The sequence below is a fragment of the Salvelinus fontinalis genome, chromosome 1 (genome assembly GCF_029448725.1).
Source record: "Salvelinus fontinalis isolate EN_2023a chromosome 1, ASM2944872v1, whole genome shotgun sequence".
NCBI classification, from domain to species: domain Eukaryota; kingdom Metazoa; phylum Chordata; class Actinopteri; order Salmoniformes; family Salmonidae; genus Salvelinus; species Salvelinus fontinalis.
This window is the reverse complement of record NC_074665.1, coordinates 48,108,519-48,119,619: the sequence shown is the minus strand read 5'-3', so window position 1 is coordinate 48,119,619 and position 11,101 is coordinate 48,108,519. Positions and strand designations below refer to the sequence as shown.

At 42.2% G+C, this 11,101-nt stretch overlaps 1 protein-coding gene across 2 annotated transcripts; it reads right to left on the bottom strand.

The window, feature by feature from the left end:
* Positions 1 to 608: 608 nt before the first annotated feature.
* fam234a (family with sequence similarity 234 member A) lies at positions 609 to 11,069 on the bottom strand. 2 transcript variants are annotated; one of them, XM_055924375.1, is made up of 12 exons: positions 10,986 to 11,069; positions 9,840 to 10,133; positions 9,507 to 9,617; positions 8,654 to 8,836; positions 8,198 to 8,322; positions 7,810 to 7,942; positions 7,404 to 7,536; positions 7,045 to 7,188; positions 6,189 to 6,270; positions 5,754 to 5,906; positions 5,384 to 5,486; positions 609 to 5,094 (listed from the first exon to the last, which is right to left on the bottom strand). In XM_055924375.1, the coding sequence occupies exons 2-12, from the start codon at positions 10,096 to 10,098 to the stop codon at positions 4,883 to 4,885; spliced, it is 1,638 nt and encodes a 545-aa protein (XP_055780350.1). In that variant the 5' UTR covers positions 10,099 to 10,133; positions 10,986 to 11,069; the 3' UTR covers positions 609 to 4,882. The 2 variants fall into 2 exon arrangements, with proteins under 2 accessions (XP_055780350.1, XP_055780349.1); XM_055924374.1 differs by lacking the exon at positions 10,986 to 11,069 and adding an exon at positions 10,837 to 10,979.
* Between the last annotated feature and the right edge of the window lie 32 nt (positions 11,070 to 11,101).

Here is an 11,101-nt window from a genome sequence, read left to right as displayed (position 1 = left end):
GGTAGCGCCTCCATGCTCTGGACACTACGCTGACAGACACAGCAAACCTTTTTGCCACAGCTCGCATTGATGTGCCATCCTGGATGAACTGCACTACCTGAGCCACTTGTGTGGGTTGTAGACTCCGTCTCATGCTACCACTAGAGTGAGAGCACCGCCAGCATTCAAAAGTGACCAAAACATCAGCCAGGAAGCATGTTTTTGCAGCATATGGGATATGCTCTGTTGATTGTCATTATTTGTACCTTCCTCATTAGTATTTGTGAATTGTAACAGGTCGGATTAGATGGAGTCCATAAAGATTCTTAGTGTGTGGTAATTGATTGCATGTCAGCATCACTACAGGCTGGAGTTCATTCATTTTCAACGTTTATGTTGCTTTTGTCAGTAAGCATGTAATTAACATACTTTCATTCAATCACATGAAGGACAAAACACTCACTGTACAGAAACAGATTAGACTACATGTACATCATCTCTCATACTGGCTATGAGTTTCCCAAACACAGATTTAAGCCTCTAAAATTGCTAGTGTAGAAATCCCCTACAATAACCCATGTGTAGTCTACAATATGTTTACTGAACAAAAAATATAAACACCAACATGCAACAATTTCAAAGATTTTACTGAGTTACAGTTCATATAAGGAAATTAGTCAATTTAAATCAATTCATAAGGCCCTAATCTATGGATTACCAATGACTGGGCAGGGGTGCAGCGATGGGTGGCCCTTGGAGGGAATAGGCCCACCCACTTGGCAGCCAGGCTCACCCACTGGGTAGCCAGGCCCAGCCAATCAGAATGAGTTGTTTCCCGCAATATGGCTTTATTACAGACAGAAATACTCCTCAGCACCCCACCCCCCTCAGACTATTCCGCAGGTGAAGAACCCAGATGTGGAGGTCCTGGGCTGGCGTGGTTACACGTGGTCTGCGGTTGTGAAGCCGGTTGGACGTACTGCCAAATTCTCCAAAACAATGTTGGACACAGCTTATGGTAGAGAAATTAACATTAAATTCTTTTGGCAAAGGAGAAATGCTCACTAACGAGGATGTAAACAAATTTGTGCACAACATGAGAAATACAGTTTGTGTTTAACGAAAATTAGATTTTCTATTTCAGCTCATGTAACATGGGACCAACACTTTACGTTTATATTTTTGTTCAGTGTATTCCATTTTATTAACACACTTAATAGATGATCAAGACATTTGAATTTGTTTGGTGAAAGCAATATTGCAGACAAGACAAATTGTAGGCTATAACATTGGACAACATTACAGTAAGATCTAGATAAATACATTAGGTATATTGTCATGAGCAGGATATTTAATTTATTTATGCTAGAAATTTGGATCACATGTATATGCCTCTGTAATTCAACTGTAAGAATAAAAATGTATTTAAATGCTAAATAGTCATCCACCCAGAAAAGTAAACATGCATTGATAATAACCAATGATAGGTGGCCACATCAACCATTTATGAGCATGTAGTGCCTTTTGCTTCCAAGAAAACAGAAAAAGGTTGTCTCCCACAAAGCTTTGGTTCTGCAGAGAAACTGCAGATATTTAGTCGACTGCAGTCGAAAGTGCATGACGTTTGGTTGTTGTAGTCGCAAGTCTGACCATTTTTATACCCATAATGCAACACACTTTGAAAGGCGTTAGTCAACGCCTTGAAAAAAGTGATCCACTCGAATGCGCCCATTGATGAAGTAATAAAGCTGGCCCTAGTGAGATGTGAACGACCCCTAGTCAACCCATGTAGATTAGTGGATTTGCTGTTACAATTCCGTACTTCCCTTTCTTTAACATAAGTAAATGGAGTAAATGATTATGCTATAGACCAAACTATACACTGTCATTGTGTATAGTAACCACTAATATGTATCCTGTTTTCAAACTCGCTTTCCACCATAACACAGCTTCATTCATGAAGTACTTTTTCTAATTCAATTTATAATATTTGAAATTGCAACATAATTTAGGCCTAGATTCAAATCAGATCAAGCATTAACCGGCAATAGCAGACACCAACGTTTTGACGGTGTAACTGAGCTGGAGATTTCAAATCAGTCTGCAGGTTCTTGTGATTTGTCATGAAGCCACAACCATCCCACTCGTGTCAAAGGTACAATATGCAGAAATCACTGCGCCATTTCCTGGTTGCTAAAATTCTTAATTCACCTAGAGCCTCATTTTAGTTCATGTAACAAAACAAGCAAGTACAGCGTGGTGAATCATTGCATCATTCATTCTAATGAGTAGAAGACAGATACCGGGAGTCGCGTTGGTTGGGCATTGTGGGGAGGTGCTCGTTCGAGCTGTAAATCCCCCGCGGATGATGGTGCTAGAGACATGTAGCTATGTTATAATGGGAAGCAGGACTATCGCGTCCTTGCGTCTGTGGACTATGATTTATGCTTTAGCCAATGTCCGCTATAGGTATATGTTGCGTCCAAGACAACTGGGAACTCACATTTTTTGTTGCTCTGACTGGGAAAAATAGTTTTGAACGGTCATCCAACTCGGGAACTCGGCCCCTTTCTAGAGGTCTGACTTTACGACCTGGATATCACCGACATCTAGTGGTGTAAAGTAACAAAATAAAAAATACTTTGAAGTACTACATAAGTCATTTCTTGGGGCTATCTGTACTTTACTATTGACATATTTTACTCCCCTACATTCCTAAAGAAAATATGTACTTTGTTTTTACTCTCATACATTTTCCCGGACACCCAAAAGTAGACTACTCTTTATATTGAGAATGCTCATGCTGGACAGCATTATGGTCCAACTCAAGCACCTATCAATACAACGCATTGTCATCCCTACTGCCTCTGATCTGGTGAACTCACAAAACACAAATACTGCGTTTGTAAATTATGAGTGTTGGAGTGTTCCCCTGATTGTACATAATTTAAAAAAAACAAGAAAATTGTGATATTGGGTTTGCTTAATATAAAAAAATGTACGTACAACTTTTACTTATGACAATTGAGTACTTTTTCAACTACTGTACATTTAAAACCAGATACTTTTACTCTAATATTTTACTGGGTGACTCACTTTTTCTTGAGTCATTTTCTATTAAGGTATCTTAACTTTTACTCAAGTATGACAATTGAGCACCTTTTCCACCACTGCAGACATCATGATTTGACCTCGTATTTTTCCAGAGTTGCCATGCTGTGTTCAAAACAACTGGGAACTTGGAAAAATAAGAGGTCAAATCATGACTTCAGTGATCTTTAGGTCAGAAAGTCAGAGCTCTAGAATGAGGCCAGAGTTCCCGAGTTGGAATTCCGAGCTGAATGACCATTCAAATCAATTTTTACCCAGTCGGAGCTTGTTTTTTTTTTTTTACGAGTTCAGTTGTTTTGAATGCACTGAAGTTGGCCATTTCCAAGTTCCCAGTTGTTTTGAATGTGGCACCAGTTATGCTTGGAGCAGCTTGCGGATTTGACGGCTCATGCAGTTCCACCTAGTCTGGCTGATACGCAACTACACAGCTGTAGTTGCGTATCAGTTGTGACTTAAGTCAGGGACTTCGAGAGCTGGGGGGGTATACTACAAAATAGGATCAATGAGTTAGCCAGCTAACTTAGCTAAATATTCTGATGTAACTTTTTTTTTGAAAGATAAGCTTGAAATGGGCATGGTCTAATTTATTAACCCAAAAAAAACATATCTACGTTTAGCTCTTTAACGAACCAGAAAACCAATAGTTATTTCTAGTTGCAAATTCAGCGATAGAAATGTAAAGGTCATTTCCAATTGAGCCAACATGTAGCGCTTACCGTGAATGCAGTTTCCGCTAAAGCACGAACAAAGCCTTTACATTTCAATCACGCTGCAAAGCTGAACTTCTGTGATACGGATTGAATAGAACCCCAAGTTGTCGGCTCACGCAGATCTGGAAAAAAATGTTTTTAGAGATGAATCGATAAGTCAAATGAGAAGGAAAAATAATCTCAAAAAGAAGGTTCAATATATTCATGTATAAGGCAAACTATTGAACCCTCATTCCCATACAAGATCACTTTAAAGCATATATATATTTTTTAAGAGATGGGGGGGTGGTGGGGGGGGGGGTAATCCATAAGAATTTTCTGAAGCTTTCCTTTTCCCGTCATCTTTTGCCTGATTTGAACGTCAACACAGATCACCAGAAACGTTCAACTTTCAAGGCTCGAGTCCCTCATACAGGGCCTACAGCTCTGTCAATGTGCATTTAAAAATACCCTAATTTACAGCAACTTGGAATAGTACTGTACCTGCTACTAGTTTCATCTGATTGTCATCTACCACAGTACCTCTGGCTACAATATAAGGCTTTGACTTGTAATTTTATATGGAAGCAGTACTCTTAAGATATTTCCACTAACCACAGGGTTGCCCATGCAGCTCTTTGGGGCTTTTAGTGCCTCTTTTTGTTGCATAACATAAATGCTTAGTCACTTTAGCCACCTTTACAGAGGCTGAAGTTGCTACAGCAAAGGTTTCTAAAAACTATCCCACACGGTAGCCTACTAGTTCTGCATAAATTAATTCAGATACAGTACCTCATAATACCATATTGCCTGGTTGGTATACCCTGGCAGTTTTCTGTGATTAGTGCAGTTATTGGTTGCATAGACCCAAAGCCAAGTCTGCCGCTACTGTGCCTATTTCCACACTAAGAGAACTGAGCTAAATTAATCTGATTGTCATGATGGGACAGTCGGAATACAAGGTCAGCAGAAGAAGGTTTAGTAGTCAGCTTTAAGGTAACCATAGCTACACAGTTGGTTGATTGTCAGCAGTAACGGTTGTCATATCTATTGTAACACAGTTTCGATATCAGCATCAATGTTGTCATGGTAACAGTGGCCTGTCACTCATCGCTGAAACGCAGTCTCTGGAAGGCCTCTTTGATTTCCTCGTTAGTGTCTTTGCTGCTTATGGAGCCCAGGCGGAGGACCCGGCTGTCGGTGACGTCCTGTTTCAGTTTGCGCTTGCTAAGGTCCACCGTCCCCTCGGTCCCCTCCCCCTCGGGCCCCGTCAACATGATGTAGCAGGCGTGGCGCCCCCGCTCCAACAGGGTGGCTAGGACAGGCAGAAAACACATGGACAACAAGTCATATAGACTTAGAGAATAGTCATTATCCTCAAGTACAGTAGACTAGGGCTGTCTGAAAACGTTACTTGATGTCAAATCCTTGCATCCCAAGTCCTTTTTCCTCTCAATTCCTCACAAAGCGCATTGGAGGAAAAGATCCAAGGTCCCTCCTCCCTGAGAAGGCGGTGCGGTAATAACGTTTTCAGACAGCCGAGCTATTGAGACGGTTCACCGGTCCCGCATAATGACATTGTTTCGCTCAATCATGTAGCTCACCTTTGAATGCGATGATGTGGTCCATGACGTTGCTCTTCTCCAGGAGAACTGTGGAGTAGTGGGGATACAGCATGTAGGAGCGCCGCTCCTCACTCAAATCCCTCTGGTAGGAAAGCATTCCTTTAGAAACAGGTCAGCGTGTCTAAACAGCACCACTATGACCGATGTGAATGGGATCAACCTGGGTTCGAACCCGGGTATTCTGTATGCCACAAGCCTGTGCTAGCCCACTGAGCTGAATCCTAGAAATTAACTCGGGAAGCTAACGCAAGCCTTCAGATTCTCAGGCTAAGGTTCCGTGAACACAGAGGAAGATGTAACGAGATGAAGATCAGTGAATGATCCGTTCTCATAGAGTCATTGTACTCACTGTAGCGTTGGCCTCGGAGGGCATCAGCCCCCAGAACATGAACACAGAGAAGGAGTTGATGGTGTTGACTGAGGCTGGCTTGGGTGAGTTGGGGCTGGCCAGTAGGTTGACCTCCCACACTGTACCTCCAGTGTTTCCGTCCAGGATCACCACCTACAATGCACATAGAGCAGGGGTAGATGTCACATTCAATGTAAATGCAGCTAGGAGTGGATAAACAAAAAGGGATGAAATACCAAGCAGGTAAATTGAGTCTCTTCTATTGCTTCCAAGCTGGTCCCCACATATCAATCAATTCAATCAATCAATTTTATATAGCCCTTCGTACATCAGCTAATATCTCGAAGTGCTGTACAGAAACCCAGCCTAAAACCCCAAACAGCTAGTAATGCAGGTGTAGAAGCACGGTGGCTAGGAAAAACTCCCTACACATACCCTTTTAATGCGGTTGCCAATGTCCTCCTCGATCACTATGTCGAGTGTGCCATCTTTGTTGAAATGGCCAAAAGAAGGCTCGCTGAGTGGAGAGGAGAAACGTACAGTATCAGTCAAAAGTTTAGACACACCTACTCATTCAAGGGTTTTTCTTGATTTTCTACATTGTAGAATAATAGTGAAGACATCAAAACGACGAAATAACACATATGGAATTATGTAGTAACCAAAAAAGTGTTAAACAAATCAAAATATATTTTATATTCTTCAAAGTAGCCACCCTTTGCCTTGATGACAGCTTTGCACACTTGGCCTTCTCTCAACCAGCTTCATGAGGTAGTCACCTGGAATGCACGTGACTGTTAATTGAAATGCATTTCAGGTAACTACTACATGAAGCTGGTTGAGAGAATGCCAAGAGTGTGCAAAGCTGTCATCAAGGCAAAGGGTGGCTACTTTGAAGAATATAAAATATATTTTGATTTGTTTAACACTTTTTTGGTTACTACATAATTACATATGTGTTATTTCATAGCTATGATGTCTTCACTATTATTCTACAATGTAGAAAATAGTAAAAATAAAGAAAAACCCTTGAATGAGTACCAGTCAAACATTTGACTGGTACTGTACTTAAAACCCTCCCAGTCAGTACACGACATTGGCCCAAATACCTTGGTTATCATAGTTGTCGTCACACACACACACACTTCAGAGCGTGGCAATTTATTACAAATGTTAATGAATACGAGGAGGTTGTTAGTTATGATATGACCATTCAAAACTGTGTAGAGTACGCTACATGACAATGTTAACTAACTAAACAGTGTGTAGGGTGATGACGTTGTATTTTTACCTGAGGACTGTGCTGGTGTTGACTCTCCACAGTAAGTTCAGACTGTCGCCATCTATCAGCACCACACTACCCCCAGTGACCAGTAGCAGGTTGGAGGGACCATCTGCCTTCCCTATCCTTAACACATATCTCAATGACCCAGACCTGCAGGGGAGGAACGGCCATCAAAAGGAAAGACTCCATGTTAGCATGAGCAATTCATTTCAGTCTATGGTCCAGGTTATTGAACATAAGACATGAGAAATAATCATTTAACCACTAGACGTTTGGTATTTTGATGTTGTGTTTTACCCCAAGCTGTGACATTTTGAGGCATTGTGAGAATTGTGTATTAGCGTCTAGCTGCTGCTCCAGCTTACTCATAGATTGATACAAGGCCAGAGGAGTCATTGGCTTTGCGCTCCCAGTGCTTGTCCTTCTTGAGGCCTTTTTCCATGCCTGCCTTAGCCTGGGCTGCAATCCTCCACAGGGCCAGGCCATACAACCCTGAGTCTGGGGAGAGGGGACAAAGGGCAGTGACAACAGTCCTATAACATTACACTGACATCAATATGCTGTGGGCTCTAGCCAACTGGCCATATAGGACCCTTAAATCAATGTACTGGGATAGCTCACTGACCATTGGACAAGGTCACATACAGTAGGACTGAAATCAATGTGTTCTATCACATAGAATGTTATGAGATCAATAGTTTGGTCAGTGAATTATTGACAACAGATCTATAAATGAGCTCACTAATAGGCTTTGGCAAATGGCTTGCTCACCTTTCTGGAGCAGTACATAGTTGGAGCCTTTCCCTGTGGAATGGAGGAGATGCATGGCACACTCAGCGGTGTCAAGAACCACCTCTGAGCCAATCTGGACACCGGTCTTCCCTGAGAGGATCACCAGCTGTGTCTAGAGCGCAACGAATAACAATAGAACAAACTGTCTTGAGGTCTTCTGTTGAAAGGTACTGGCACAGAGGTAGCCATTTCATGTGTGAAGCACACATTTTCTCATGCATTATTTTCCTGTGTTTTAAAGCAAAGGTATAAAACGAAACAGTGAAAATCCTGTAATATCACATCCTCTAGTCTGAGTGGTCGTCATACGGAACACAGCTGGTGAGTGCGACTAAACTGAGACGTCGAGGACGCCTCTGAGGTTTACCTGCGTTGGGCTGGGCGCCACCAGAGCCACGTCGCTTACCCCGTCCCCATCCAGGTCTGAGACACTGAGGACAGGTAAGGTACTCCTCAGGTTGGAAGGCTGGAGCCGCGCCCACGTCACCACTCCTGTACAGAAATACCAAGTATTCAGAATTCACTCACAGCTACAACCCCCCTCCATCAGAAATCATGAACGTTTTCTTCGAAGTGAGTCAGGTTACAAAATAGTGACGAGACACAGACCAAACTATCATACATTAGAGGGATAAGCAGGCACATATTTGCGATTTACGAAAGGCGTTAGGAGAGAAAGCATGAATACTTGAAGTGTGACGTTCAACCACCATTGTGGTGGAAAAGGTGTGAAAACATAACTATACGTTCCTGCTCAGGTGTTGTTAGTGAGATAGTAGAGAGAGAGGTGAGTAAACGAGAGTCGTGAATCGGAGTCACTCACCAGTGTATTTGTCGATGGCAGTGAGCTGGTTGGAGTGGGACAGCAGGCAGCCCCTGTTGGTTTCTCCAAGGCCGTCCAGACCACACTGGGCCCAGTGGAACTCAGGGGCCAAGGGCCGCTCCCACAGAGTCTCCCCGTTGGTCCCTGCTACCGCCGACACAAACACACAAGGTGTGTCCAGACCTGGAAGTCATACAGCACACGTGAATCTCACAGACACAGCCAAGCTACAGATTTTACAATGACACAGCTGACAATATATTGGTTAGAACAATTACAGTAGGAATTATTAAACAGTATCTCTGTATTGAGGGGACTTTAGCTTGTCTTCTGGGAATCTTTGGCTGGTAGCCTCTACTTTTATTGGAATCTCAATGAAACCATTCTACAAAAGCAGCTACATACTCCTCATTATTATGCTTAAATGCCCAATGCAGCCATTTTTATATTCATATAAAAATATTTATAAGTAACAACTAAGTACCTAACTGTTATACATTTCCATTCAAATGTGGAAAAAGTTTTTTTGTTAAAAAAACTCAGGCAAGAATTCTGATATAAAACATTTTGTTCACTCCCAGAAAGTTATTTTATTTAACTAGAATGGGGATGTTACCATGGAAAGCTGAAACTCCCACCCAAACCTGCTGATTAGAAGGTCCTGTGTAGATTGTATTTTAAACCAGAAGCTATCAGGAAATAACACAATATTTGTTCAACCTTTTACAGTGTTAGTTTCATCAGCTATCTACAATATAATACTTAAACACAGGGAAAACATAACTTTGACTGCCATGGGCCTTTAGCAAGACAAAGCATGAAGCATTTCCTGTAAGACCTGTATTCCTAGTACCTTCAGCAAAACAACTAATGTTCTGACTGCCCTCCTGGGCCTTCAGGACAAACAACACGTCCATCACTTTGTCTTTGCTTGCATCCTCAATGGCCAGGAAATCATAGGTGGCTGTGAGAGAAAGGAAAGGAAGTAAGTTTAACCTTTTGGGTAAAGAAACAAACAGTACATCTAGGGTTGTTTTCACAGACAGTTATAACCTGGTCCTGTACTAAATGCTATTTTCATGGCGATTGAGACTTTTTCATCCAGTCCATAGTGCAAAACACAGGGGTTAAATAACTTCTTAACTGGCCTTCTCTGGTCTATTGTGTCACTGTATCTCTTCCTCACCTGCTTGGGGGAAGGTGCGGTTCCAGAAGGTGAGGTATTGTGGACGGACGGGACAGGGGATGATGAAAGAGAAGGCGAAGACGATGATGAGGCAGAGGAAGAGGGAGAGGAAGAAGGCAGCCGTCCTCCAGTGGGACAACTTGGCCAGACCCAAACTCTTCTTCTTGGTCTGCGCTGGTGGTGCCGTTCCACCGCCCTCAACCCCATCCTCCTCCCTCTTCAGGGGGTCGGCTTCTGTGGCATGGTCTGTTGGCTCCATTATCTCTTCAGCAATGTGTCATAGCCCGAACAGACCTAAACACAGAGAAAATGTGGTGGAAAGGACACAAACCTGTACTGCCCCCTCAGCACTGACAGTACCAAATGTATTCCTGTCTGCCTGTGGGACTCCAGCCATTTGCACAATCTCACTCCAAACATTTTCAAGTTTGCCTCCAGAAATTTCTGAACAAAACAATAACATGCTTAACCCATGACCTTAGCTAGCTACCATGTAACAGCATACACTGATTATATCCCGAGGTACAATTTCATTGTTTAATTCTAGCGATACACCCTGACTCCGTTTGGGTTCTGGATTCACCACTTCCGCAAACAAAGAACTAACTAATCTCTCATGAACATATTGTCGTGGACAGATGAAACAGTCAAATACACTTTCGCGAGAGAATTTTACTTCTGGGTAACCTAGATTAAGAATTAGCTAGCGTTATTTGGCTGCGGTAATAATGTATAACATGTCAATTTAGCGAGTTAATTTCATTGAAAGCATGGTCAAGATACCACAAATTCTAGCTAGCTTAGATTACTAGCTAGTTAGCATAGCTAGCCATAGTAGCTACCGTTAGATAACGCGTTACAGGCTCAAAACCTATTCGTTGGCATTCTCTCAGACTAGACTAGTTAGTTAACTATCTAGATAGGTTCACCATTCAATTTCGAACCCTTAAATAAATGTCTAATTTATTTCAAGTAGTTGATTTATTTTTTATCTTACTTTAAAAGCTACTTCTGTCCGTGTCTTTGTTTGATCGAGAACTGTCAATCCAACTTCACCTGCGTAAACAATTCACACCTTGACAGGCCCTACTAGCTATCGTGAAATAGTCATTGCAATCCGGAATCATTGGGACGACCCAACCTTACCCATTTTACGTTTCCGCTTCAATGGGGATAGGGACATCCCAAGGATCCCCGATTGCGTGCACCGTCGTGAAACGAGCTAATTTGAGCTCAAGTGGCTGTGATTGGTTCGTTACCAA